Below are 27,905 nucleotides of genomic sequence, written 5' to 3'. Positions count from 1 at the left end.
AGGACTTACCTAAGGCCACATAGCAAGTTCCTATCAAAACCAAAATAGAACCTACATCTACTGACTCCCAGACATTAGCTTTAACCAATAGACCATGATTCTACTTTTAGGCAAAGTTATCCTCTTTGGAGTAAATGCTAATGGGCTCATCATCCCAGTCTTAGAAAAAAAGTAAGTAAATTGTGAAATGAAAGTTGCCAGGTCTCTCATATGCCTACATACATTAATTTGGAAGCTTGTTTTTACATTGCTTATAGCAAATGCATTTGTTCTAGACTGAAATCATTTGTGATGGATGATAATCTTTCACAAACATTCTGTAAAAATGCAAAGCATTTTAATGGGGTGCAAAGAAAGAATTGAATCCCTCACCTTAAATTAAAACATTGACCATGACCATCATTTGAATCTAAAATGAATTCTGAGTGGCATGCATTACAACCCTTACATGTTCTCATTCTGTGAGCATTTGAATATTCAAATGTTGGTAATTTCTTGGAAAACAAATGTTAAGCTTACATGTTCAATCACCAAATGTAAATTTCTATATTGCATTTTAAAATGCAAAATTTGTGCCTGGTAATTATATAAATCACCCAACATAGATACACAAACAATACCTTGTGCAGTAAATAACTAAGCTTATTTAACAGCATGAATTGTGAATATTACAATTGAATATAGGAATTTTCAAATTAAATATACATTTTGAAATATTACAGTCAAATTTATAGTTTGAAATGTGTTTCTTGGCTAGATACATAAGTCATCCAATCAGGACATCAAAATACCATCACATTACTTATGCAACCATCAGAGCACATTATTGTGCCTCTGTTCAATTCATGAATGATCTGCACACCAAAAAATATTTACTGAAGAAATTCACTAGTAATTCTGAACAAATAGATTTAAGAATTTCAAGATCTGTTCATGGACAACTCACAAACAGAAAATAAAATGTATTTGTGATGAATTATTCTCTCAGCTCTATTTAAATCAATGGTATTTGTAAAGTAGACAGGACAGAGGAGACACTTGATAGGATTACCAAAGTATGAATCTGTGTCATGTTGGGTCAAGTCCGGCATGACTTGGAACATAACTTATTCTTGCTAATTACTTTCTGCCCAGAGTCAATATTACCGCTTCTAAGTGGAACAAAACATTTCAGGCAATGTAGATGTGTAATGTAATCTGTAACTCAGGTACTGGAGGAATATAAGATTTCAGTCTTGTTTCTCACCTGAGATTTCACATCTCTGACTGCTCAAAAAGATGTATCTGATTTATCTTGACTGATGGTGATCCCATCCATGACCAGGATCCTAGTGATGACATGGCAAATTGATACTTTCCTGTCTTGCCTAATTCATAGGCTCCACAGACACAATGATGCTACTGCAAATCTTTACAGTTGCCATTTGCAAGTTATTAATGGTGCACTGGTGCAATAATATGCACTGCATTAATACAGTAAAAGGTAAAATAATAAATATTTGAAAATTGACTTCTGCACTCCCATGAGGAACAGACAAAATCCACAAGGCAGAGGCACAAAAAGAAATATTAATTTTAGGGTCATTTCAATTAAGGTAGTTATTAGCATAGTTGAGTATTAAGCATAAATTATAGGAAGGGCCGCTCGACTGAACTTGGTCTTTCCTCCTCTGTCCTTTAAAAGAAAGTTTAAAAATATACAGTCTACTATGTCTCCATGAACTTACAGTACATGGCATTTAAAAAACCTCAGTAAACATATTATGCAGCTCAGCAGTAACATCTAGTGGCGTGAGATTTACAGAAAAAATGCCCACTCAGCTCATAGAAACCCCAAAATGTCAAAACTATATTGTAAAAATATTTAGGATGATGAAGACTTAAGCTGTGAAGCGACCATGGCAAAGTATAGCAAGCCCAGAACTAAGCCTACGCCGAGAGTACGGTAGCCCTCCATGTCGGGGTGTGATCAGAAGGGCAGTTCATACACCCACCTTGGACTGCCCTTTGGCAACAGTCAGCCAGTGAGGCTACTATTCTAAAAAGAGGATGTTTATTGAGCAGTACAGGATCCTACATTGGGCAGCTGGGACCCAGGACATTTTATAAAAGGGCCAAGTCAAGAAGAAGAATGCCTTTTCCTGCTTGCCCTTTGTCACAAAATGGTGGAGGTATTTTGTGATATATGAAATGATACTATAAATTCAAAGTTCATTTACTGTTATGGTGGTAGGCTAGGTAAGGTAGGCACTGAGATTTCAATGTACAGGTTTGTAACTGAAATGTTTCAGCCCTCAGTCTACGAGAAACACTTTCAGGTTTCGGGGAAAATTCTGACTTTGGTTGCATGGCAGCACAAGATAATGTAGAGGAAACATGGAGACTTTTCCCCTTTAATGCACCTGCATAGCTCCAGAAAAGGATTCTGACCTACTGCCCAAGAGAGCACTGTTAGGGGGACCATATCCACCAATCTGTTATCTCTCTAAGAGGATTTGTCAGGCTCTCAGTCCCATTTTTTGGATCCTTGACAATGCATCCTCTTCTGCTTTCTCACCTTAAGCCATCCTGCCCTGACGCGGTGTGGCAAAATGCCCAACAACACTCCTTCACTCACCCTACATAACTCCCTATATCACTTAAGGGCCAGTTTGTTGTTTTGGGGTCCTACTGCATCTGCAGACATTCTATAGCAGTAACCCCATTCTTTTCCACAGATTGATGTCATCAGAACACTCTCATTCTATGAGAAGTGTTTCTGCGGTTAGGGACAGTTGATCTAGTAAAAAGTCTTGTTCTTAAACTCTTTAATATCTTCAACCAAAGAGACCCCTGAAAACCTTTGTGTTAATCTAGTATCCAGTATTGTAGTAACCTAGTATGCACTAGTACAATGCCTAAACAATGTTTTCTAGTCTCTGCTCCATTACCTGTTTCAAGAGGAAATTCTGTCAGTTTCACTTTGGTAAGCTACACCCCAAATTGCAAATGAGGAATAAATCATACATGATAGTAAAGAAAAGAAGGACCACAGGCAAACTTCCAGCACAGTAAAGCAGGAACAACCTGAGTGTGAGCCAGCCAATTGTTTCAGGAAAGATATACACAAAGTTATTGAACCATTTGTAGCCAAATATTAATTATAAATCCCTAGGTAAATTTATTAAATGGAATTAACTATGATTGGGCTGTATGAATTTAAGAGTAAGGCAGGCTTCTATATGCAATCAAGCTTTAAAGGCACCTAATAAAATTTTTCAGATCTGCCAGCAATTATGGTTAATTAAATGGAACATTCCATGCTTTGCAACCACATTGTGACCTTCTTTTTTGATAATTCTTCATGACAACAGATTATTTTTCTTCCGTGGCCTGGTTCACTCTGAGAACAAGACTAATCATTGCAACTGAAAGTATCCATACCTCTACACACAGAAAACATAGTTTAAATAAGCCAAAGTCAAATTCTGCCCTCTGAAACCATAAGAGATATTCATTCATGTGGGTGGCAGTACCTATGTAAGGACCTTTAGTTACCAGTCAATTTTTTTCAGCTTTACTGCCACTTTTTTTTGGTCAGTTTGCTCTGCATGTTTTGAACAAAGTTTAATGCAAAGCTCCACTATCTCACAGAGCAGAGGATGAGAAGACAGGGCGGTTTTATAGTTTAATCAAATTTAAAAAAAAACCCCAAACAGTGTCAAATATCTTTCTTCATTAACGAAGGTCAAAATAAAAAAGCCCGAGTATCCTCTTTATCTATTTCTTTAACACTGCACTTGTAAACGTACTGATGGAGAAAAGAGTCACAGTGGCATCCATTGAGATATGAACTTCTACCCAATCGGAGTGGAAGTCACAACATTTTCATTTCAGGAAATGGAAAATGGATACGTTTCTATTTAGATGGATGCATTTACAGTAGACCTCAGTTATGAACACCTCAGGAATGGAGGGCTCTTCTTCCTACACATTTTGAAAAATTTCAGCAGAACATACTTGAGATAAGCCAGTTTTAAATTTTCTAAACTACACTGTGAAAAATAATAATAGTGATAAATACTAATAATATTTTCTAAATGTTAACTTACTACTAATAATAATAATATTTGCCTTTTGCATAGATAGCACTTTTTGCCCATGAATTTTAAAGCATATTACCAAGGAAGGTAATCATTATTATTTCCATTTTACAGAGAAGGAAACTGACATATATACAGGAAAAGTAACTTGGCTAATGTTACGCAACCAGTCAGTGGCAGAGCCTGGAATCTTGACTCTTGATCCAATGACTTGTCGTCCGACTGGACCACCATTCTTGTACAAACTTCTGCATTTTATATTTCAGATAGAAGTGCCAGAAAATTAACATTTTAAACCCTCTAAACTATAGCTAAAAAAACAGACTAAAGTTATTATGTAATTAAAGTTATTCTGAAAAAGGAACATTATATAATAAATAGCTTAATGAGCTGAAGTTATGGAAATGAAATTAAATGTTCAGCACAAGAAAATAGATCATGTGTGAAACTTTTATAAAGCCTTATTGCAACTAAAGTGACAAAAGAAGTTCTTTATTTATTACTGCAGAGGAATAACTCATTAAAGGGAGGATAGCAGCTACTGTATATCTAGAAAATAGCCACCTGATTAGGTAAAGAGTTGGCATTCATATATATTCTCTATGAGCCTATTCCTACTCCCACTGAAGTCAATAGGATTTTTGCCATTGGACTTCAATTGGAACAGGCTGGGCCCTAGAAGAGATAACAGTCCATTAACCACTCAGAGTATGTCTACATAGCAAAGAAAAACCCGTGGTTGCCCGTGCCAGCTGGCTCAGGTTGTGGGGCTATTTCATTGCTGGGTAGACTTCTGGGATCGTGGCTGGAGCCTGAGCCCTGGGGCCCTCCCACCTCTCCGGATCCTACAGCCCAGACTGCAGCCCGATCTCGGAAATCTACATAGCAATGAAACAGCCACACAGCCTGAGCCCCGTGGGCTAGAGTTGGCTGGCCTGGGCTAGCTGCAGATTTTCCTTTGCTGCATAGACATACCTTCAGAGTTAAGTAATTTAATGCAGTCATATCCTATAGGACTAGGAAGAACAAAAAAACAAAGTGGCAGAATCCAATATAAATTTGGTTATCTACCTCCTGTGCAGAGATTTGCTAGCTTAGGGCCTTATTCTGTGTGGTGGCAAGTGTCCTCTATTGCAGATGGAACCCGAGGTCAATCAACATCTCAAAGGAACTGTTCAGCACCTGAACTGGGAGCAAACTGAAATTATATGAGTGGATCTTCTACAGGGCAGAATTACACTCATAATATACAGTGTGGGTTTAGTCTCTTGTCTTCTCACACCCCTTCCATGAGCTATACAGCACAATATGGCATCACACTTTCACTACATGAGCTAATTATAAACACCTTCCTTTATGTAGTGAAAAATATTTCACTCTTACACCCCATAATATTTTATTGTGGAAAAAAATGACAAGATAAGAACAAGGAAAACTGGCATAAAAACTGTCAGACCAAAGAACAAGCTGTCTTGTTTTGGGGGTTTACCCAGACCAGTAGGGGGTTCACTCACCACTACCCTGTAACCCTCTGTGCTGTTAAGCTTTGGCTCAGAGCCCTAATACCAACAGCTTGCTCACAGCACAATGGCCTCACCTTGGCTTCCACCAGCCTGGTTACTCCTTGCAGAGCGACACCAACAGCCCTTCTGGTCCCAAGTCTCCCCCAAATCATCTCCCTTGTAGCGTCCAGTCTCTCTCACTGGATACTCACAGCAGTTAATTTCACTGTGTCCTAACAAACCAGCCTATGTAGCTGAGGACTTCACCCTTCATTTTAATACATAACACTGAGATGGTTTTGTAGTAAAATAAGAATAAGTTTATAAACAAAGAACAGATACTTAGGTGATAATATATATTTATCTATATATCTATCTATATATATCTGAGCAAATTTAAGAATGAGAGAGCATGGTATGGAGGAATCTCAATCAATGGAACTTTAGTGATTATAGTTTAAAAAGTAAACAGAGGAAGAACATTTGAAATTTATCTTTAAAGAAGTTCAGAGTACATTAGGCTTCTTTGTAAATGCTGAGACAGGCAATCACATTCTTAAATGGCATTACATTCATAGCGTACGAACATCTGCAGCTCCTGATGTTGGAAATAGCCATCCTGTGTCTCTCTGCCTCAAAGACGCCATCCCATTTGCACACAGCTCTCTCCTATTGCACCTTATAACTTTTAATCTCTTTCTCCCGCCGCTCCACATTTTAGCTCTGTAACTGTACTAAGTCTGTAAATGGTTTCAGAATATAGTATGTATAAATGGGACTATACACAATGTAGTTCTGTTCCTGCAAAACGCATGCCAGTACCAAGGGACTTCAGTGGCACTATTTGTATAAGGGTGCCTGAATGAGGTTTTGGGGGACCTGGCCCTAAAGTTGTATTTATTGTATCATATTTCTCATCATATAATTTGTTGTGCTATTATTACTCCTGTGTAGCAGTATGGTTTTAATAAAACTCCACACACTAATTCAAGAGTTCTAATCAGTTTCTCACACGAATTCCCTTTTGCAGACTTGGACAAGTTTGTTTAGCCACTCTGCATCTCAATTTTGTTTTCCATAAAGTGGGGTTAATAATACCTACCTATCTACTGCACAGGGGTGTTATGAGGAGTGAGCTAATATTTGTAAAGTATTTTGAAGATGTAAAGTGCAAAGTGTAGTATTATAGTGTGAGGTTCTTCCAAAACCTGAGGTTAATTATCTAAGCTTTTTAGTCACCCTGGGTAAAATTCTGGCCCTTTGAAATAATTGATAAAACTCCCATGGTGAAAGCATTTCACCCTTATGTTTCTATATATCTAATCAATTGTTTCCTACCTTGATAGTTTAAATAGCTAATTTTTTCTTACTATGACCTTACATTTCATTATCTCCAAGATCAGTTCTAAAAATAAAATTGCATCTCTCAACTGTTTTGGTTCTGTAGCATCATGTTTGCACATTAAAATTAGTTTAGCCACAGATAGTTCAAAGTGAGTGATCTCTTCCTATATTCCAGACTGATGATGATTACTAGAACACACCAGTGATTCAGACTGCACAAAATAACCAGGGCTTAATGCTGCAAATATCAAGTAAGGCTAGAACAAAAAGAACATTTTGCTCAGTACATTGCTCAGTACACATTGCTCAGTACACCACAAATAACTTACAAACATGGCTAAATTAAGCCTAACAGAGAATTGAGACTAATTTGCCTTTCTTACTATGTACAAATTCAAGAACTGAAGTAATATATTGCTTCTCTTAGACTGCCTCAAAGCTTTTCTATTCCATTTTAATGCAGTTATTCCACATATCCATTGCCAAGAACAAGCATTCAATTCTTCTCTAGGACTCTGCACTAACAATTCAGAACAAAACTTACTGGGACAGATCCTCTACTAGTGTAAACTGGTGTAACTCTACAGAAGTTAATGGAACTACACCAGTTTATACCAGCTGTGGGAATCTGGGCATACAATTTTTAGTCTTGGTAGAGTAGATCCTTAGATGTTCAACTTTTTCTTTTTTTCCTCCAGAGAAATGCTCCATTTTGGAAAACTTTCATGCACAAAAATTGGCAAAAAAAAAAAAATGTTGAATGTGCCCAACTGCACCTTAATTCAGCCCCTTTACAGGCTGCCTTGCAATAGGGACAAGGGGGGGAAGTTTACTGGCATGGACAGGAAGAGCAAGAAGCAGTTGGGGTCAGGTCAGGAGAAGGTCACTGCACTGGCCTTGGTGCTGACCAGAAGAGATATTTATACCCCCTGCAACCCCAGTGAAGCTCTCTTTTACTGGGATGAAGGTGGAGTTTATGTGAAATGATTAAGGACAGGATGATGACCTGCACTGTAACATTTGTTGCCAGGTACCCCCAGATATTTTAAGTGAATTAAGTTGCAGCCTAATTAAATCACAACCACTGCCTCCTGTCTTTCTTCCAGCACAGCTGGACAGTAATGAAATATGCAATGTTTCACTAGGGGTAGACAGGCACTATTTGGTTCCCAGACAGATTATGGTAAAGGTAAATTAATACTGGAAAAGTTATGGGTGAGGATTTTTTGAGGCTATTCTCCATTGCCACCATGTAGTGTTCAACTCTGAACTAGCTCTGTGCACTGGAATGAAGTGTTTCAGGCTCCATTTGCCTGAGGATCCTTTCTTGAATTCTTAAGAGCTGAACAGGGCAACTACCAGATAACATTTCAGGGGGGAAAGTCCTATCTAGACTAGAGTTTATTATCATCTTTCTAAAAGGAGCTAGGTAAGAAATTACTAAAAAGAAAGAAATGTGTGAAGGGGTTTCTGCACCTTTTGGACCATGCATTGTTCGCCATCTGTGACAATTAAAGGTAAGTCTTTGAATGGTTTTTATTCCTTTTGTGTTCTTGAAAACAATTCTGGCATAGTGGTCACCATTTAAAGTCATCATTTACAAAGAGATACTACATTAAGATATCAGGGGTGCTTTTATATCTCCCTATGCTTAGAGTAGGTGCCATGGTATGATAACAACTGGTAAAAGCTGGCTTTTCAACAGAGAACACTGTAGCTATGATGAAGCTGTATCACTCATTTGGTCAAGTTGCTATGGAGCCTGCATGCATTAGTCATGCAAAACTCTTAAGTAATTTACATACCATTTGCCATTGCTAGTGAAAACGCTGAGTAACCTGAGTTTTTTTGGGGGGGGAGGGGGTTTGCAAATATAAAATTCACATTTTAGTCTCAGTCAAACAACCCCATTTACAAATGTTTCTATAAGCATTGAGACGTTTTGGGGATCACCCAGACCAGTAAGACCAGTAAGGGTTTTGGTCACCACCTGCCTGGCAACTGAGGGTAACTTTATGCTATGCTGCTATAGTTTAGAGCTCTGACACCAGTAGCCAGCTTACAAGGTTTCACCCAGGCTTCCTCCATCCTAATTACTCCTTGCCCCATTAGTCCTTTTGGTCCCGAGTTGCCCCTCAAACTGGCAGCTCCGCTATACTGCTCTGTTCATGCACTAAGGCACCATTCATACTCAGTCCCTCTGACTGGGATCTCAGTGTTGCTATGCATGATTTCAGTCACCGACTACCAGTCAACCCTGTCCTTGTTTGGCAGGCAGGAAATCTGACATTTCGTTCGGACTATGGTAATTCATGTTTACACAGAGCAGGGGAAACTCCCTAAGAACATAAGAACAACCATACTAGGTCAGACCAATGGTCCATCTAGACCAGTATCCTGTGTGTGACAGTGGCCAGTGTCAGATGCTTCAGAAGGAATCAACAGAATAGGCAATAATAATCCAGCGATCCTGTCGTCCACTCATAGCTTCTGGAAGTTAGAGGCTAGGGACACCCAGAAGGTGGAGTTGCATGCCTGACAAACTAGGCTAATAGCCACTGATGGACCTATCCTCCTTCCTTAGTTTTCCAAGACCCAGGTTTTCTTTAAAGTTAATGGAAAGACATTGAAACTAAAATGGTCCACCATTGCCTTTCCCTGGGTTGTAAAACGCTAGGTGCTTGGAGTTAGTTTTATGTGCACAACTAGTCTGATTGCTTCCCCCCACCGTGATAAGGTGATATTGTAATAGCTCCCTAGTTACAATTACAATATTCTACACATATATACATGCATACATTCACAAGCATAACCTGTAAACATACCTTCTAATGACCATCAAGTTCAGAACATCAGAAGACCTTAGCCTCATAGCAGACCTTATCTGATGCATATTTATACACAACAACATTGTATACAACCAGTTAAGTAAATTGCTTATTCTTTAGGGTTCAGACCTTGTTTTCCTCTTGGCATGTCTGGACTCTGACTGCCACAACCTTTAAAGCTAGCACATCAGCACTGTACTCAGCAGCCTAGCATGTTAATTATTTCGAGGTTCTGAAGCTCACATCAGTGCTTTGAATTTTCTTGCATTATTGATGCTCTTGCAGCATTGGTTGTTAGTGATCTCACTACCAGTCTAAATAAAAGCACCTTTAAATTTCACACATCACACTGTCTTCTCTGCATACAAATGTTCAAAATGTATCAAGCCATATATTTTAAGCAGCAACATATAAACAGAAATTTTACACAGACATCATTTGTAAGTGGGATATTTTTCCTTCTGCCAGAGTTAAACAGCATATATCTTACATGCTAAACACAAGTTCTTTTTAGTTTACTGCAAGAATATAACTATCACACTGGGACAGTCTATCTAGTTCAGTTTCCTTTTTCTAACAGTGGCTAATCCCAGATTCTTCAGCAGCAGATGGAAAATGCTTATTAAGCAAACAATATTCTCAATCAGTTTATCAGAACATCAGGCTCTGGTATTAAGTTACCTGCAGTTCCCTTCTTTGCTGCAAGTTGATTGCAGTAATACCAACATACTGTAATTTCTTCCTGACCCTTCTCTTCACCCTCCCCCACCACCTTCTGTCCTCAGCTCTGCTGCTTCAGTGGCCACAGAAAATCCTAGCCATCAATAGCAAGCGTGTTGAACAAAGCCAATCCTATCCTGATTAAACCTTGACTTGAATGGAGCAGCGTTAACTGGCCTTTTATGCATTCAAGTCTTCTATTACATTGTCAGCTTCAGAGGTTTCAAGTAGTGACATGTCTTTATTAGACATCCTGGCATAGCATGAGCAAGAAATGGTAAATAATTAAGACTAAGCCTGCATTATTAAACCTAGGATAACACAGGAAGGTTTGTCAGTATGGTCGGTCCCTCAATGCTATTGCAGTGCTTTAACCTTTAATGGTTCTTCCTAAACGCATTCTGAGCTACTTAGACCTTGAACATTGGTGTGTACAGCAGAGTGTGATATGTTTTTGTTACAGTGAAGCATTGTTTATAAAAAATAATAATATTCAAAATTATGTCCCTTGCATTTTCCGTGCCTTAACCTTACCATTAGGGATGAGCATACCTTGCTGGAAAATTCATATAAAACTATTGCTGCTAAGGATCTAAATCTGTGAAGTTACTCATGCAAGCAATCTTATTCAAGTAAAACAGGACCTCTCAGGTGAGTAAGAGTTTGCACTACATATTATATTGCATACTCTAATATTTATGAGACACACAAGATGTGTGAGGTAATATCTTTTATTGCACCAGTTTCTGTTGGTGAAAGAGACAAGCTTTTGAGTTACACAGAGCTCTTCTTCAGGTCTGGGAAAGGTACTCAGAGTGTCACAGTTAAACACAAGGTTGAACAGATTGTTTAGTGTAAGTATTTAACACCATTCAAGGTGCAGTGGCCTGTTGACACCCTTGAAGTCACAGGACAAAAAAGTGGTTACAAAAAAGTGGGTTACAGATTGTTGTATCAAGCCATAAATCCAGTCTCTTTCTTAAGAACATGATTTTTAGTGCCTAGCAAAGTTATGAAATTGATCTCCAAAGCTTGTGTTCTGAAGATGTTATCTGGATTTCCTTTGAAGATGAGGACTGAAATATCAGATATGGAGAGAACATTTTGTGAAAAGTGTTTTTGTCTTTTATCATTTTTCACTGGAGAGTGTAGTCAACTATGTGGGTGAAACCAGACCATCACTACGCTCTGGAATGAACTCACTGGGACCAACATGGCTACAACAACTGTGCAAACAAACTAATATTTTATAACTCTTAGCACATCTGATAGGGAAACATTCCTTGTAATGACAAGACTTAGCTCAGTTACACCAATATAAATTCAGAATAAATCCATTTACTTCTGTGAATTTGCCACGACATAACTAAGCTCAGAAGCTGGTCCCATTATCAATAGTGTCTCCTAACTGCTGACATTAACTGTATCATTCCACCTTCATGCTTCTTTTTCTTGATATTTCAATCTCTGAAATAAAAGTGCATTGGCAACCTGTATATTATGTCACAAAGGAAATGTGTCTTTATAATTTTTGCTCCTTTCCACTTATATACATATGATTTCCATTTCTATATTGGACACAGTAAATTTTGTTCTCATTTACACTGTACAATCCCATGGAATTTGGTGACTGAGATCAGAATTTGGCCTTTTATGTTTGTAGGGTTTAGTTTCCACTCTTTCTGGGTAGTACAGAGAAGGACAAGCAACTCAGAAGGCGTGTGCAAATATGCACACACAAAAAATTGACTTTCTGTGTCTGATTCCATTTTGTAAATAGTCTAGTGAATGAGTTTACTGGCAAGAATGTTGACAAAGGGCCCAATCCAACTTCCACTGAAGTCCATTAACTACAATGAGAGTTGGGTTAGGCCCTAAACCAACTAATTTTAAGTGCATATTAAAATATATTATCAGAAAGGGGGATATTTGAACGTGTAAATAGTACATATTCTCATAAAATACCAGATTCCATGAGTTAGGCTTATCCAGTCGTATCACACATTCAAGAAAACTAATCAATTCAGCTTGAATTTAGAATGACAATTGCTCTAAAAAGAACTCCTTGTGAACCATGTACAGACCAAGTATTATTGAAAATAGCTTCAAGCGACAAATAAATTACTGAAAATTGTAAACTGTCAGATAATTTCTGATCAGATAAAGAAGCTATATTAGTCAAGTAAGTAATTCACTTGAAATCAATCACCTAGCACAAGTGCTGTATTAAAATATAATTGTAAAAATCTAACTTTAAAAAAATCAGTTTGAATGCAGTCGGCTAGGAGGCAAAATATCTGAAAAAACATTAAAAAATTATTTCAGTAATTAGACAATTTGTTAGTTATTGATAGGTAAGAGAAAAACTGTATAAAGTAAAATATCTTCACAATCAACCAAAAGAAAAAAAATCACCTAATTCATTAAGTCAGTGGTAAGAAATTTACAGGGCTGATCATCCAATCCCCATCATTGACAACTCCCACTAATGTCACACAGGAATCTTCTCTAAGCAAAGACTGCAAGTTCAGGGTCTATTTAGAAACAAGTCCTAAATGATCATTGGAAGGAGTAAAGAAATATATTTCAAGGGGAAAGGTTTCCGTTACGTTAGAAAGCAGAACATTTAATTATTGATAGCAAATTTATCCCCAGTAGAGTCCTATTCTCCAAGCTATTTTTAGTGCTTTTGTGCGTACACTAATGGACATTAGTATCTAAACTTGCATTTGGGCATTGGAATATGACCGGAGGCTGGTGGGGATGACTGTGTAGATCTCATTAACCTAGGATCCACAGAATATCGCATTCAGTTATTGCATTTACACTAAAATGGTTTTGTTCCTATGTGCAATAGAAATAAAATATTACCTGACTGTTTTAAAAAGTAATTGTAAACAGTTTAGCTATGGGACAACTCCTCACTTTGTATAGAAATACTACTATTTCCAATATCCCTGTATTCACTGAGCAATAGAGAAAACATTCAAATATTTACTTAATGAAGGGTGCTATCAACTTAAAATGTGTATTAAAAAACAGCTACTTTTGCCAGACTCCAAATCTTTACTTTTATGAATAAAATGGCTTCTTACATGTTGTGTTCACATACACAATGCCTGATAAATTTCAAGCTCTAGAAGCTCTCTTTATCAGCAGATGTATACCGGGCCATGTGATCTTTCAAGGTCCACAGAATATTAACAACTATATGATTCATATTATTCAATTAACACTGCAGAACCTTATTTGCTATTTGACTGGTTAGCAATAAAGTGGAGACACTTCATTCCTAATGATGGTTTCAAAATGCTTCTTTTTAATTGTAAAACACAAAATGTCTGATTAAAAAAAAAAATCACATGAAATAAATCTTTCAGTAATGCTTCTCTCTGTTAATGTAGAGTCTGACTTACAATGCTACCACTACAAGACTTCTGCTAAGGAAGTTTAAAAACAAAACAAAAAAGGTTACAAGGAATGCCTCTTGTATAGGTTTAAAATTTCCTCACTTCAATTCCTGACCACCTTGCAGCTACTGGTAAGCAGAATCCATGTTTGTAAAAGAAATGCAAAGAGGCCCCTGAATGGACTGAGAAACTGGGCACAAGAAGCACGTTGCTGATTTCTCCCTTTTGATGGTTCTTGTTATAAAATAAAATGATAGAAAAAGTTCCTTTACTGAAAAGAAATGAACATGAGTGGAAAACTTGGACTGTATTACTCAGCATTTTCTGGGCTAACATTTTTATGGAAACTATTCACACTATGGAACAATCCTGACACAAAATATGAAAGGCATATTGTTTAAGGCATATTGGATATCATCAAACAAGCTTATCACTGCAAAAATGGTAGATTCAACTCTTCAAGGAAAAGGACTGTTTCTTCCTAAGTACAGTGCCTAGCACAATGAAGCCCTGAGCCTGACTGGGGGCCACTGCAGTAAAATAATGAAATATAAAGACACACCTAGATGTTTGTACCATTGTACACAGTCACAGCTAGATTATGACTTTAGGTCCAGCTATAAGAAAGGAGTAGTGCTCTGGGAGACATTATGACTCAGACGCCCCTCTGATGCACCCTTGCTCCCCTCTTGCTTTGAGGGTAGTGGTGGGGGAAGTCATTGCAACCCTTGTGAAAGGGTGCAGCTTACTTCTCCCCCAAGTCATCCCACACGAGTAGGAAGGGATTGGGAGGAGGTGGGGGGAGGACGACAAAGCTCTGCCCACTCCTGGCTCTTCCCCACCACACATTCTCTCACAAAAGAAAGTATCAGAGAGCAGAGATTGTACTCTACACCTGACCTTGTCTTATCAGCCAAGGAGAGATGTAGGGTGAGGCCTCACTTCCATACTCAGCCAAATAAGTAGGAGGAGCCCTAGCCATTTTGTTAGCAAAGAAACACCTTCCCCCCTCCCAGACAGCCAATCAAGAGTGGAGAGGGGGAAAAAAGGTGAGCTGCACAGCAGTTCACCACCCCCTGGAAGTTGGTAGCCAGGACAATCATCCTGCTCACCTGCCCCTACAACCATTTCTGTAAGTAAGGCAAAGGTACAGTCTAGCCACTTGTAAAAACTGGGTGACCAAGGCAGGCTAGGGGGCAGTCCAGAGCAGTAGTCTAGTGTGTGCAGGTAGCCGGCAGGTCAATCCATATCAGAGGCAGTCCAGGGCAATGCTCAACATTCTTCCCAAGGTCAGTAGCTGAAAGATCCAATCCAAGGAACTGGGTCAGTGAGAGCTAGGGAGACAAGGTCAGACAAGGTGGCAAGGCAGGGTCAGGCAAAACAGCAGGGCAACAAGGTAGGGTCCAACAGGAAGGCAAGGCAAGGCAGTCTGAGGAGCAACCAGCAGCAGTGGCCAGTTGCCAGGCCTGCTCACGGGGAAGAAGGGGGCAAATTGTCCAAAGCAATTTAAAAGGGCCCGGGTAGATGGGAGGATAGATACACATCCTCCTCTCCTCCACACACACCTTGCCCCTAAGGCTCCAGCCGCTCGCACTCTCTGCCCCTCTGTTGAACCAAGCTTATTTATTATGCACTATGCAGATTCCCAGGCAGCTGAGGAGGCAGGATCTACTGCTCAGCTTCCTGGGTTCATCAGTAATCTCCCTGGGGAGTTCAAGGAAACTGGGAAACTGAGTAGCAGATACCACCTCCTCAGAGGCATGGGACCTGCATGGCACATAATGAATAAATACAAATTTTCAGGCAGAAGCCCACTTGAATCTCAGCCATCCATTTGTATGGGGGCCATTGACTGTTCTGCCCTGGGCCCCAGAATTGCTGTCAGTCGGTTTGCCTGTTGCTCAGACAATTTCCTCTTCCTGCCTTTACATAGTCCAGGTACCCAAAGACAGTGCTGCTTGTCCCTCCAACCAGGGGCTGAGACATGGCTGCTGTGAGCCTGTAGGCCTTTAGCTCTAAGGCTGTTGGTCAGGAGCCCCAGTTCAGTGCATTGCTGTGGCACAGAAACTAAGGATATCGCCTAAGAACCTGGCAGGCCCTGGGTTCAATAGTAGGGCCGTGATGTCATTAGTCAATAGAGTCTCCATGCCTATTGCAAACTCTCACACTTCTACAATATCTTCTGAAGAAGTCTGAATATGTAATAAGTTAATTTTAAAAAGATGCATAAATGCATATTTATCCAAGAGACTAGTAGTTCACTTGGGTAGATGATATGTATTTTGAAAACACTATCTACATATATTTGTGTTCCTGTTACAATAGAATGAATCTTATCTTTCAAAAATAGCCAAGAAAATTAAATTTAAAAACTGCATATAAAAATACTGCTAGAGTGGGACTATAAACCAATAAACAGGTAATAAGAAGGTGAGGAAATTCTAAGTGGAAGTGGAAATTGCTTCCTTTTACCTCAGAGTCAAGGGAATTAATAATTGTCAGCCTTAACTACATTTCTTGGCTTTTGTCACTTCTTGATGTTGTGTGTATTGTTCCCAGTTTAATTGTTAAAGACAATATGAAATTCTTATGGAAAAAAACTAGGATAAAGCAATAATACTACTTGACTTTATTGTCCACTTTACATTTGCAGAGATATGAACAAAACTTACTTAGATACCCGCAAAATCATTTAGAATCCTGTTCAGAATCCTCCTTCAGGCAAAATACCCATTGACTTCCGTGTGGGTTTTACCTAAATGAGGAACACCAAACAGGACTCTAAATGATTTTTTATATTTTTTATATTTTGTGTGAAGGGTGAAATTCACCTCTCTTTAGCAAAAGGCCTACACATTACTTATGTCCATTTAAGTGAATTTCACCCTTATAGAACAGCATTACTGCACAACGCATACCTAGCACAAAAAAGTAATCTCATGCTTCCACACAGGCACAGAAGAATGAGAAATTACAAGCCTGTTCATGAGAAGTTCTGAGCACCTAGCAGGGCAAGGCAGTTAGAAAGTAATGCAACAAAAAAGCAATCTATTCCTCAACTGGGAAGCCATACAAACAGCTCTGTTTGACAAGAAGGGAGTGAACGGTGTATTGTTTTCTGTTCACCTCAGAAAACATATTTACATGCTGAAACCATGAGTTCTATACTATAAACAGTAAATAATATTGGCTGTAAGGCACCCACCAAAGAAATGGAATCATGTTAGTCACATTACAAATACATAAAACATAATTGCCTTGGATCTCAATGACATTTGGTTTGGGAATCATTTAAGTTGATATGTAATAGAAGAAAAAGGCTTTGAAGAACTGTTTAAATCAGTACTACAGCAGAAATGCAAACTAAAAAGGTCTACTTGTGCATTTTCAGCAGCACAGATGACAAATGTATTGATGGATCAATTTAAGATTGCATTTCCAATGGACAATATATACCCATATTACACACATGCCAGAGTTAAGGCTGCCTGTGCATCCTTAATTTAGCCCCCTTGTGCATATGGATTATAATACAATCTTTAATTACATAATCACATACCATTTTTCCAACAAGAGCTCTGCCTCATTCAGTGCACAAGATGAATCATGCTTTGAGAATTAATCAGGACCTTGTAGTAAAGAAGACAGTTGTCTGTAGAACCTACGTGTCATTTGTTGCAGGTGTGTAATGAACAAGGCAGGGGATTGTGGGAAGACAAAGGATGGTCTCATGGCTAAGGCAGTTGACTTCTGTGACAGAAGCAGGGATAGAATCAGATTCTTCAGCGTAACAGTCAAGTCATTTAAACCAAACTTATCACAGATAGTCACTGTGTGTTCCTCATTTTCTATTGTACACACGGCATCCTCTCAGACAAAACCCAATACTTTGTTTCCTTTTTGGTTTTACATAGTTTGTGGGAATACAGAAAAGGTCAATCTCACCTTCCCAACCTTCTGATTTTATGCCACATCTATACTGTAATGGGTCTTTTGCCTTTTTCAGGATGATGCTGATGGGGCTGTTATGTTTTTCATGCAGTCCTTCAACTAAGACCCTGTCTACACTTACCTCTGGGATTCAGCGGCAGTCAACGGGAGTTATGCAAGCTACGAAAAAAATTTGCATAACTCCTGTTGACTTCTGAGCTCCTCTTCTGCGCGCTGTCTTCACTGCACTGCGCCGATGAGAACCACGTTCCCGTTGATGCAGCGCTACACCACTTGCAAAGGTGGTCTTAGTAAGTTGATTTCTGGATCGACTGAGTGGGTCTTCACTGACCGCTCAGTTGATCCAGAGCAATCGATCTGACAGCCGCGACTTTGCCTCAGATTTCCTTTCTGCCACTGATTCCTTTCTCTTGCCTGAAACTTGGCTGTTTATATTTGGTCTGCCTAATATAGGTTTATAAATTCATTGGGGAAAGGATTTTGCCCTCCTCTATGACAGTAATATGGCCCTGTATATTGCAGGCGCTAAGTCAATAACAAATAGTATAATAAATAATAGCTATGAGCTCAAAGGCCTAGTTGCCATCTAAATAAAATGTTATTACTATTTTTACCTAGTATTAAACACCAAAAGCTTTCTCCTGCTGATGAAAAAGGCAGTTGAACTTCTTCGAATCCTATGGAATTGAAAGGAAGTTTGTTGTGGTCATCAACCAAACATTGATGCCTAGAAGATATTCCCAGGATGGAGCCTATCCATCACGTGACAAGTTACCATTTTCCTGGTCCAGAGAGTCTCTAAATCTCAAACCAGTTTTCCTACAAATCATGAATTTCTAAGTTCAGCATTATATAAGTTATATAAGTGAATTACCTTCCAAAAACCCCAGTGACATATGCTTTTTAAGAAACATGATTTCTCTCTGCAGTTTTGAAAGATGCCAGGAGTTTAATGAAGGAAAAGCATGTCCATTACTCCTTGATGTTGAGGGAAAACAGAGAACGATAGGAAATTCAAGACCACTGCCTTCAGTGAATATTTAGTGGACTATGACTATCTGCCTGGTGCTAAATTCTGCTGCATGCACCCCTTCTGAAGTTTGTTGACGGCAGCAGAACTTTGTTTCTACCTCTGTCTTTGCTCTTCTGTGTGTATTGGCTAGCAGCAGTGAAAGGTGAGCTTTGACATCTCTTAGGGTATTAAGGGTGGTAGCAGACAGGACCGTTGACATACTTCTGTTTCGTTTCCCTTTTCTTTGACTGACAGTGGTGGGCATTCCAGCTGCTGTATAAAATGTTAGGACAGGTTGTCAAAACCATGTAGGCCAGCAGAACTACTATGGGTGGCCTTTTGGGGGTATATTTTTTAATCAGATCAGCTACCAGCTATTATATTTGTACAGTATAAACTGTTTCCCCCCCCCCCTCCCCCTCCAACTGTTTGGCATAAGGAAAGCTGCTTCAGATAACACCTACAGAGAATTAGAACTGCTTGGAATGTGAGAAAGCGGGAGGTTCTGAATGCTTTCAAATGTGTTATAAATGGACAGGGGAAAGTGAAGGAGCCAGATGGCTGAATGTTGTGTAGTGGTTAATGCCAGGGACAGATTGCCTTCTATAAAAGTGGGATCATATTCACCTATCTTGCAAAGGCACTGTGAGGCTTAGGGTTTGTCTACACACACACACACACACACTACTCTGCAGTTCAGACTATGGGGATGTGAGCAGCAATTGGTACCAAAGTGCTGCACTGTAGCTCCAGCTCCCTAGAGTGGACACTGCAGCTGCAACTAAAAGGTTCTTAGTTCCACATCACTGTAATCCTTTACAAACAGGACTTACATTAATACAAACTAGGAACCTCATAGTCCACGCTCACAGAATGGAAATAGAGCACAGCACTTTGGTGCATATTGCTATTCACACGCCTGTAATCCAAATGACAGAGCAGTGTAGATACAAGACTTAATGATTGCAGATTATTTGAGAACCTCTCATGAAAGGCACTATACTATAAACACAGTCTTATTGAAAGTGAATGGGACTTAGGGTGTTAAGAGCCTATGTCTGAAAGAAGGATTTAGGCATTGAAGCCATGTCAAAAGCTTCTCTCTCTTACTCACCTTGTCTCTTAAAGGGTTTTTGAACATTTCATTATTTTTCTACTGTTGATTTGCATCATTTCATTACATCTAAAGAATTGTGTGCCCTCTATGGCACTGCAGAAATATGTCAACATACAAACATATGCAGTATTATTATTTACTGTAATAAAGTATGGTAACTTTCTACAAAAAAAAACTTCAAAAGCAGACTTCAAAGAGAAACTGCTGAGCTTGAACTGATCTGCAAACTTGACACAATCAAACTGGGTCTAGATAGGGACTTGGAATGGTTATCTCATTACAAGAAGTAACTGTCACTGTTCACACATTCTCACCTCCTAATCAATGGTTATGAATAGGCCTCAACTACTTCCCCATTGTTGTTCCTTAGTCTTGGATATGTATATATATACCGCCTATTTGATTTCTATTCCTTACATCTGACGAAGTGGGTTACAGCCCACGAAAGCTTATGCCTGCAGAAATTAAATTTGTTAGTCTTTAAAGTGCTACAGGGCTCTCATTGTTTTTGCAATATAACCATGTACTCTGTTGTGTGTTTTTTTCATGTTCGCTTATGTATACTTTATATTGTACTTGCATATACCAATATCTGTGTTTATATTATACATAAACACTGCATATATAAAACTGAAAAGCTCCTATTTGACTACAAAGAGAGCAGAATTGGGCTCTACTTATCTACTATTTGTATATAGAGAGAAACCCTGAGAGAAGTCTGATTCTCCTTTCAGCCACATCACTGTAAATCAAGAGTAAATCTGTGAGTCTTTGGAGCTAAACCAGGGTAAAACTGATGTAACTGAAAGAAGAATCAGGCCCAGAATTGATAAGCAGAATGCACAAAAGTAGATCGTGGAAAAAAAAGTCTTCTTGCTTGGTTTCCCCCAATGAGTGGAGATGGGGGCTAATCCATCAATTTCTAAAGAATTAGAAACTTTCAAAATTAACATTCTATCCCCATGATTGTGAACAATGCCTTCAAACAAGAACTGCACTACAGAAAGAGTGAACACTCATGCAATATCATCTTCCTGAGTCTGCAGGCAGACAGTTCCAGAGTCTCTGTTGTTGTTCATAGCTATGTCAAGCTGAAGCAACAGTGAAGTTAAGAAGATTTTGGTTGGTTTCACTGCTGCTATTCAGAACCCCGTGAGCAGTGGTGCAACTGAGAAGATTGTCATTTTACACAGCTGATACAGTACTTGGGAAACGGATGAACAGCAGCAGTGGCAGGTGCTGCCACTACTCACGAGAAGAGAAGGAACAGGATGCAACACTCCTTGCCTGCCCACCCCCCAAAAAAAAAAGAAAAGAAAAGGCTATGGAAGGATTAAAGCAGTAAACAGCAGATACCTGGCAGTATCCTGGAAGCTACAGGAAGTACAGAGTAGTAAAAAACTCATGTCCTGGTAGCAGGGGAGGGCTAAATTAGTCAACCTTATTCTGCCCCTCTGGCAAAATCAGAAAGTTTCAATGGCCAGTGAGAAAGCAAGAGAAACTCCCTTCGAAAGGCCAGTGGAGCACAGCCCACATACACAGTATACAATAGATCTTTAAAGGAGATATTTAGGAGAGCATTTCCAACACCTCATCATCATCAGATTCTCTCCCCTACTACTGATCCCACAAACAACATGGACCCCTCTTGTACTCAAAATCCAGCCAACCCAACAAAATGGATTTGAAATAGAGAGTGATGTTAGAACAGTATCCCCCACAACCCCTTACCAGAGCACTTATGCTGGAGAATAATCAAGCACCACTTGTTTATTTTTAGCCATTATTGGCTGATCCTACAATATGCTGACAGCCTTCATCTCCCAGTGAAGGGAACTGAGGGGGCTCATCACCTCGCAGGACGTGTTCAACACTGTGCAGTAGAGGGATTTGTATTCCTTCATCAATTTAAATGCATACATATCTATTATACACAGCAGAGCACATCATGCTTCTGCTGTCATGCATCTCATACAAAAAGAACAAGAAAAAGATATTTGTTAATCTAAGCTTCACCCTCTACATTCAAACATAAGTTTGTTCTGCAACCTAAGCAGCTATTTATGTAACACTTAGTGCAGCTGCAGTAAAAGGGAGACAGAAGTGAAGTCAGTGGCTGAATATTAACAAGGAACAAAAGCAAATAGCAGGTTGGTATTCCCCGCATTTCCGAGCAAATAACAGCTTGGTATTCCCTGTATTTCCCAAGCAGTGACCTACTGCTGCTTCTGAGATATGAGAATCTGATCAACCACCTCCATTGCCATGTTAAAAACATGCGTACAGCCCTGAGTCTGCCTGGTTCCAGTCAGGGTTATGCAGCACTTTGGGAAAGGATAGACCAGGAAGATCAACTTTAATTCTGTCCAGCTTTAATTTAATTTAAAATTAACTTAATTAAAATTATAAATATTTATAAAAATAAAAATTAAATTAAAATAATTGAAGGTCATAATATCCATGTTTGAAACAAACAAATTTACAAACCAGGGAAAGCTTTTTGAAAGGCAAATCACTAAAAATGACCAAGGTTCTGGCTGTGTACGTGCATGAGTGCTTATAAGCAATGGGCATACGTGTCAAGGCCCTCCATCAAGGACAAACACCCCCACTAGAGAAAGAATACTATTTTTAAAGGGATTGCCACAATAAAAAATGTAATAGTAAAAACTAGCTTATGTTGTAGTGTCCCATTTAGGGGATTAGTAAAGAAATCACAATCTGCCCCAAGCTGCTCTGTTCCAGGCATCCAAACACTGAATATATTAGAAATGATGGTCCTGCTCTGATAAAAATTCTAATGCAACTTAATGAACTCTGTAAACAAAGCCTTTTAAAAATCAGAGAGACCATATCAGAGTGTCCCATAAGGTATCAAATAGTCTAGTAAACTGGTAATCATATTTATTTATTTTACTGCATGCAGTTGAAAATATTTATTCCACCATTTAATGATAAGATGAATTCCAAAGTCCTCAGCTTGGTAGTAGATGGGTTTGAAAGTCGAAAGGTTTGCTAAATTGAGATGTAAAAAAAAATGTTTGAGAGATCCTGTTTCTTTTGCCTTTTACAGATAACCTGTGCTTCTAAAACAAATATACATGAAATGCAATACAAAAAAAGGGAGAAAATTATCCATCTTAGGTACTATGCAGTAAGCAATTTATTTAGGCACAGATCAAAAGGTGATGTTAGAAATGTGTTAAAATGAACAAAACAAAAAGATACAGTCGGAAAGAATAATGGCTAAGAAATGACTGACAGCAGATGCATCCCCAGTACAATTTAGTACTAAAGGCATCTTTAACAACTGCATCTTTAAGGTACACAAACCACAAATCTTGCTATTTTTCCTTACATTGGTAAAATGTTACATCTATGTTGGAAACAATGATCTAGCAAATAAGTCATGTACATGTATCTTTTATTTTGTTGCGGGGGGGAGGAGAATGTTTTTTTTAAAGGTAACCAACTAAGAATAGCTCCTCATTTCTAATACAGTCTTTGAAGAAAAACTAAATATTTCATTATGAATTAATAGAAACCTTCCAAAATCAGAAATGCAAGTAGCCAAAGCTGTTTCCACAGTGATTCAAGAACGTTTACCATCAGCAGAAGAGAAAATGACAGACTGCAGACTTGTCTTTTAAACCAAAGCTAAAAAATACACCTGCAGTGTACAGTGTAAATATACTGAATTACAGCTTGAAATACAGTATCAGTTACTGATGCCTGACTGAATAACAGCACAGCCTATAGATCCAGCACTAGAACAGAGTCTGTTTGTAGTATCCAGTTTTTATGGAAAGGCTGTATGCTAATAATCTGGGAATCATGGACTGAAAATAGGAAGGAAAAAAAAGGCGGGGGGAGGATATCACGAAGCAGAAAATGCACCTTAATACTGCAAAGCGCAAAATCAACATCCTCCCTCCATAACAACTGCTTCCAATCAGCTGGAGACATGAAACACCTGGTTCCTGAATGATGAAACGGAGCTCCAGTTCTTTGGGGGATGGAAGAAGGAAGGCAATATTAGCACCCCGAGCCATCTTTACTTCAATGGATTTATGTGGCTATGGTCTGCCATGTCTGATAGCACTTTCATCTCATTGCAGCTACCCTAGGTACAATATGAGTGCAGAAATGATGGGGAGGGATGCAAATAGGAAATATGACACCAAAAAAAGAGAAGGATGAAGGAGAGAGCTTTACAAGTGCTGTTGCGGACACCTGTGAACATGCCATGTGTACAGAGGGAAGGGCGTGGGGTGGGAATTATTCCTCATACCTTGCGTTTCCGATCTACCCGCTCCCTAGAGATTTTCCGCTGTTTTTTCCTTTCCTTCTCGAGATTTCTCTCCCTCTCATCGAGTTCGGCCTCCCGAACTTTTTTAATAGAAGCAGCAGCATGAGCCATTTTGGAAAGGGAAACAGCAACTCCAAAGCATCAATATCCAGCAGACAAATATCCAGGCGATTTGTTTGTTCGTTTGCTTTTTTCAGGGACCCTGCTGGTGAGCCAAAACTTCACAGTATAATCCACTCTTCCTCCTTCAGCATCTCGTGATAGGTCACAGCTCTGCTCCAGTCTCTGCAGCACTCATAAGTCAGCACAACATAAACATGCTGTGAATCGATCACACACGCACACACACACACACACACACACACCCCTACCCCTACACACACATGTAGATAACAGTAAGGTGAACAAACGCCTAACACCAGACTAAAACCACTTCACATTTGCTGTGACTGTCAGTGAAGACGAGCTTCAGACCAGCTGAAAAAATCCATCCTTTAAACACAGATCACCAAAGTAGGAAGGTCTTCTGGGACTCCTCCAGACAGTCTGTGTCTTCTGACTAGAGCCAGGAAGAAGCCACCTCTGTGTAAGCATCAGGAGAAGGGGAGGGAGGACAGCAGCTCCTTCCAGTTTCCAGCATCACCTCTACGCAGGGTGAGAATAAAATGGTGCAGTCTGACTTAATGACTTGCTGCTGCTGCTGCAACTGCCTGTGCTAGAGCACATGATATGTCTTTCCCCCTTCTCTTCCTTTCCTTCTTCCCTTGTTTTAAATTGAATTTAAAATAAAAACAGAAGCAAAAGCTGTTGGGGTCAGAGGAGACCAGCTGCAGCCTGCTCACCTGCAGGTAAGTGACTTCTGTACTAAAGCACGGATGAGTGAGCCTGAAAAAGGCTGGGAATATTCAAGTCTTCATTGTGTCGTTTATGGATCCACGTGAGACTGCATTAGGAGAGCAGCAATAAGCAGCGAACCAAACGCAGCTCTGAGGGGGACATTAATGAGGAGAGCACATAGCTCAGCCAGCTGAACTCTACAGAGAAAATAATAAGAGAGAGTATATTGGTCATTATTATTCATTGCCATTTACTAACATGACTTATAAGGCACTGTGTTATGGATAAAAAGGGATGATTACTGTTATGGACTAAAAGAGAGAGAGAAGAAGAAGCAAATAGAAAAAACATCCTGTTAATTAAAAAAAAAAATCAACCCTCCCCAAACATCACAGACAATAAATTATAGCCTTAAAATCAGGAACAGATGGAGCTGCCATCCCCTGGCTGCTTATCCCCCATCTAAAGCACCCTCTCACCATACCAGTCCCATCTTCCTGTATATAGTTTGCTGCTGCAAATACGTTAAGCACTGATTTATTGAAATAGGAGACACTAAAACTTCCAGACATGTGTAGTTAAAAAGAGCAGCCAATCTAGTCCCTTATGGACAGTTGACCACATTCCAAACTTACCATAGAACTGGTAGGACCAGCCCCAGATAGGCCCCAGGGCCGGGTTGGATGAACAAGGATGCTGCATTGAGGTGCAGTGGAGATGTTTACATAGCATCTGTTCAGACTATCCCTGGCTAAGCAAGGGTTACTGCAACTCGCTGTCATGAGCACTAAAACTCACCAAATTCATGACAGAAAAGGAAAACAATCCACTAAATATTCTTTACAAGATGGGCCAAAGTAATCCCTGGTCTATCTCCTTTCACTTGAATGCGTTTTCACAAAGGATGAAATTCGCCCAGTAACTACTAAAACTAGACACTATGAATTAATGATAAAACAGGCATGAACAAAACATTAACAGATGTCTTGTAATCTTTACATGTGACAGTGGATCAAATCTTGGGCCTAATCCTGATCTCACACTAGGTTTGTACCCTTATAGCTCAATTGTGTTCTTTGAGTATTACCACCATATATTATTATCACAAAACTAAGATGCCACATTTGACACTGATGATTCCACAACATTTTCAAAAAGTTGCTTTGTATTTTTCATGTATAATTATAATACATGCATATATAATACAGGCATCTATTTGTGTGTGCCAGTCAAATAGCTGGATGGCTAAATATGCAATGTGTGCATGCAAGTACAATTACTGTGCATCCAAAACTTGTGAATCAAATTAGACGCAGAACTGAGGCCAACTAAATATGTGGCCCATAACATGCAGTGGCTTGGTTTTCCATCCATAAAATAAGTAGGTGTGCTGACAACATTTTTGCAAGTGGTTTCTCACAAGAATGTGTAAGGTCCAAGTGACACCTGACATTTCTTTGGTGAGAGGGAACATTCTTACACATACTCCCAAAAAATAAACACACATTCCTCTCAGAGCATCATGTTTCCCCATCTTATGCAGGTCCTTGAGGGCAACTCCAGCTGTTCCTCCCAGCAGCAGAGATGGTGGGTTATTCTTCAACCTCTGCTGGCAGCAGTGTGGGCAGGATGATGATCAAATGATTTCTGACTAGGTAGAGTGGGTGGTCTCTTGGGATACCCTTTGGCTCTTGAGGTAGACAGGTCTCCCCGGACTGCTGGCAGTTTCTTCTAGCTGGTGTGCAGGTGGTTGGATAAGGGAGTAGCTCTGTCACTTCTATCACAGGAGGCTGGAAAGGAAATGAGGATCCAGGCTCCCTCTCAATACTAACTCTTCAGCCAGGTGGGGATAAAGGCAGGCTGCAGCTGCCTTAAGACTTCCCCTTCTGGTATTGGGGTTTGTGCCTTTAAAAGCTGAGCTTCTCAGAGGAAGAGTCTGGGCAGGGTGCTGTGACACTCTTGTTGCTATGCACAGCCAGTTGGAACTGGACTGAGATTAAAGCAGAGCTCTTGCAAGCACCTGAAGCACTGTGTGATCCCTGAAACCCCACACCTTTCCATGCAGCTGCAGCTTGGCCCTGCTGCATCTCCTTCTCCTTGTGCACAGCAAGAGTTGCCTGCAGGGGCTGGGGACTATTGTGCTGCTAATCCCCCTCTCTCATGTATATATGGCAGTGCAACAGAGCAGGCCTTTCTGGAGCACCCTCTCATGAGTCAAGATGACCCCACAGGCGTCCCATCCTCAGTTTCCCCAATGTACAGTTCTTCAAACTCCATCTTTGCTCTTTAGTTCAATTAAGTCCTTACTATGGGCTAATTTATTAACATAAATGCTTCCAAAATAACCCAAAGTAAAAAAATACAATCCATCACCATAATGCAAAACCAAGTTCTTCTTCAGCCTCCCTTGTCTATTAGGAGTTCCTAGGTTTCTCCTTTAAGGACCAGACAAAAAGTACAAAAGAAACAGGTGTCCACATACCCTGTGCTTAATGAAAATACAGTCTAACCAAGGCCCGCCCACCCTGGGCTTATGTTCTTACTCCCTCCTGGGTTCTTCCCACTGCCCTGTTCCTTGTCCAGAACATTGGCCTACGGGAAGTGCTTTTGAGGCTTCACAGCTGCAATATAAGAGATTGCAATGGCAGCCACCACAGAGTGAGAAACACTGAGACAGTTAAGGAGATAAAACAGAGGAGAGGAGAATAGGTTGCAAAGAGTGTAGACTTCTTTTTGGACATTTATGAACCATATAGATATCACCAATAGTGCAGCGGTTATAAAGAAAGACAG

The 27,905-nt window shown here is 39.6% G+C and overlaps 1 protein-coding gene across 5 annotated transcripts in view; it reads right to left on the bottom strand.

Moving 5' to 3' along the window:
• Positions 1-25,011, bottom strand: part of ANK2 (ankyrin 2) — a 272,410-nt gene extending 247,399 nt beyond the window's left edge. For all 5 annotated transcript variants that reach the window (XM_067558657.1, XM_067558653.1, XM_067558655.1 and 2 more), the window contains exon 1: positions 24,258-25,011. In XM_067558657.1, the coding sequence (XP_067414758.1) occupies positions 24,258-24,386 (129 nt within the window). In that variant the 5' untranslated portion in view covers positions 24,387-25,011. The remainder of the gene's footprint in view (positions 1-24,257) is intronic.
• Positions 25,012-27,905: the final 2,894 nt, after the last annotated feature.

The sequence above is a fragment of the Emydura macquarii genome, unplaced genomic scaffold (genome assembly GCF_026122565.2).
Source record: "Emydura macquarii macquarii isolate MOO-44397 ecotype Brisbane River unplaced genomic scaffold, CSIRO-AGI_Emac_v2 contig_2171, whole genome shotgun sequence".
In the NCBI taxonomy this organism is placed as follows: domain Eukaryota; kingdom Metazoa; phylum Chordata; order Testudines; family Chelidae; genus Emydura; species Emydura macquarii.
This window is presented reverse-complemented; position numbering and strand designations above follow the sequence as displayed.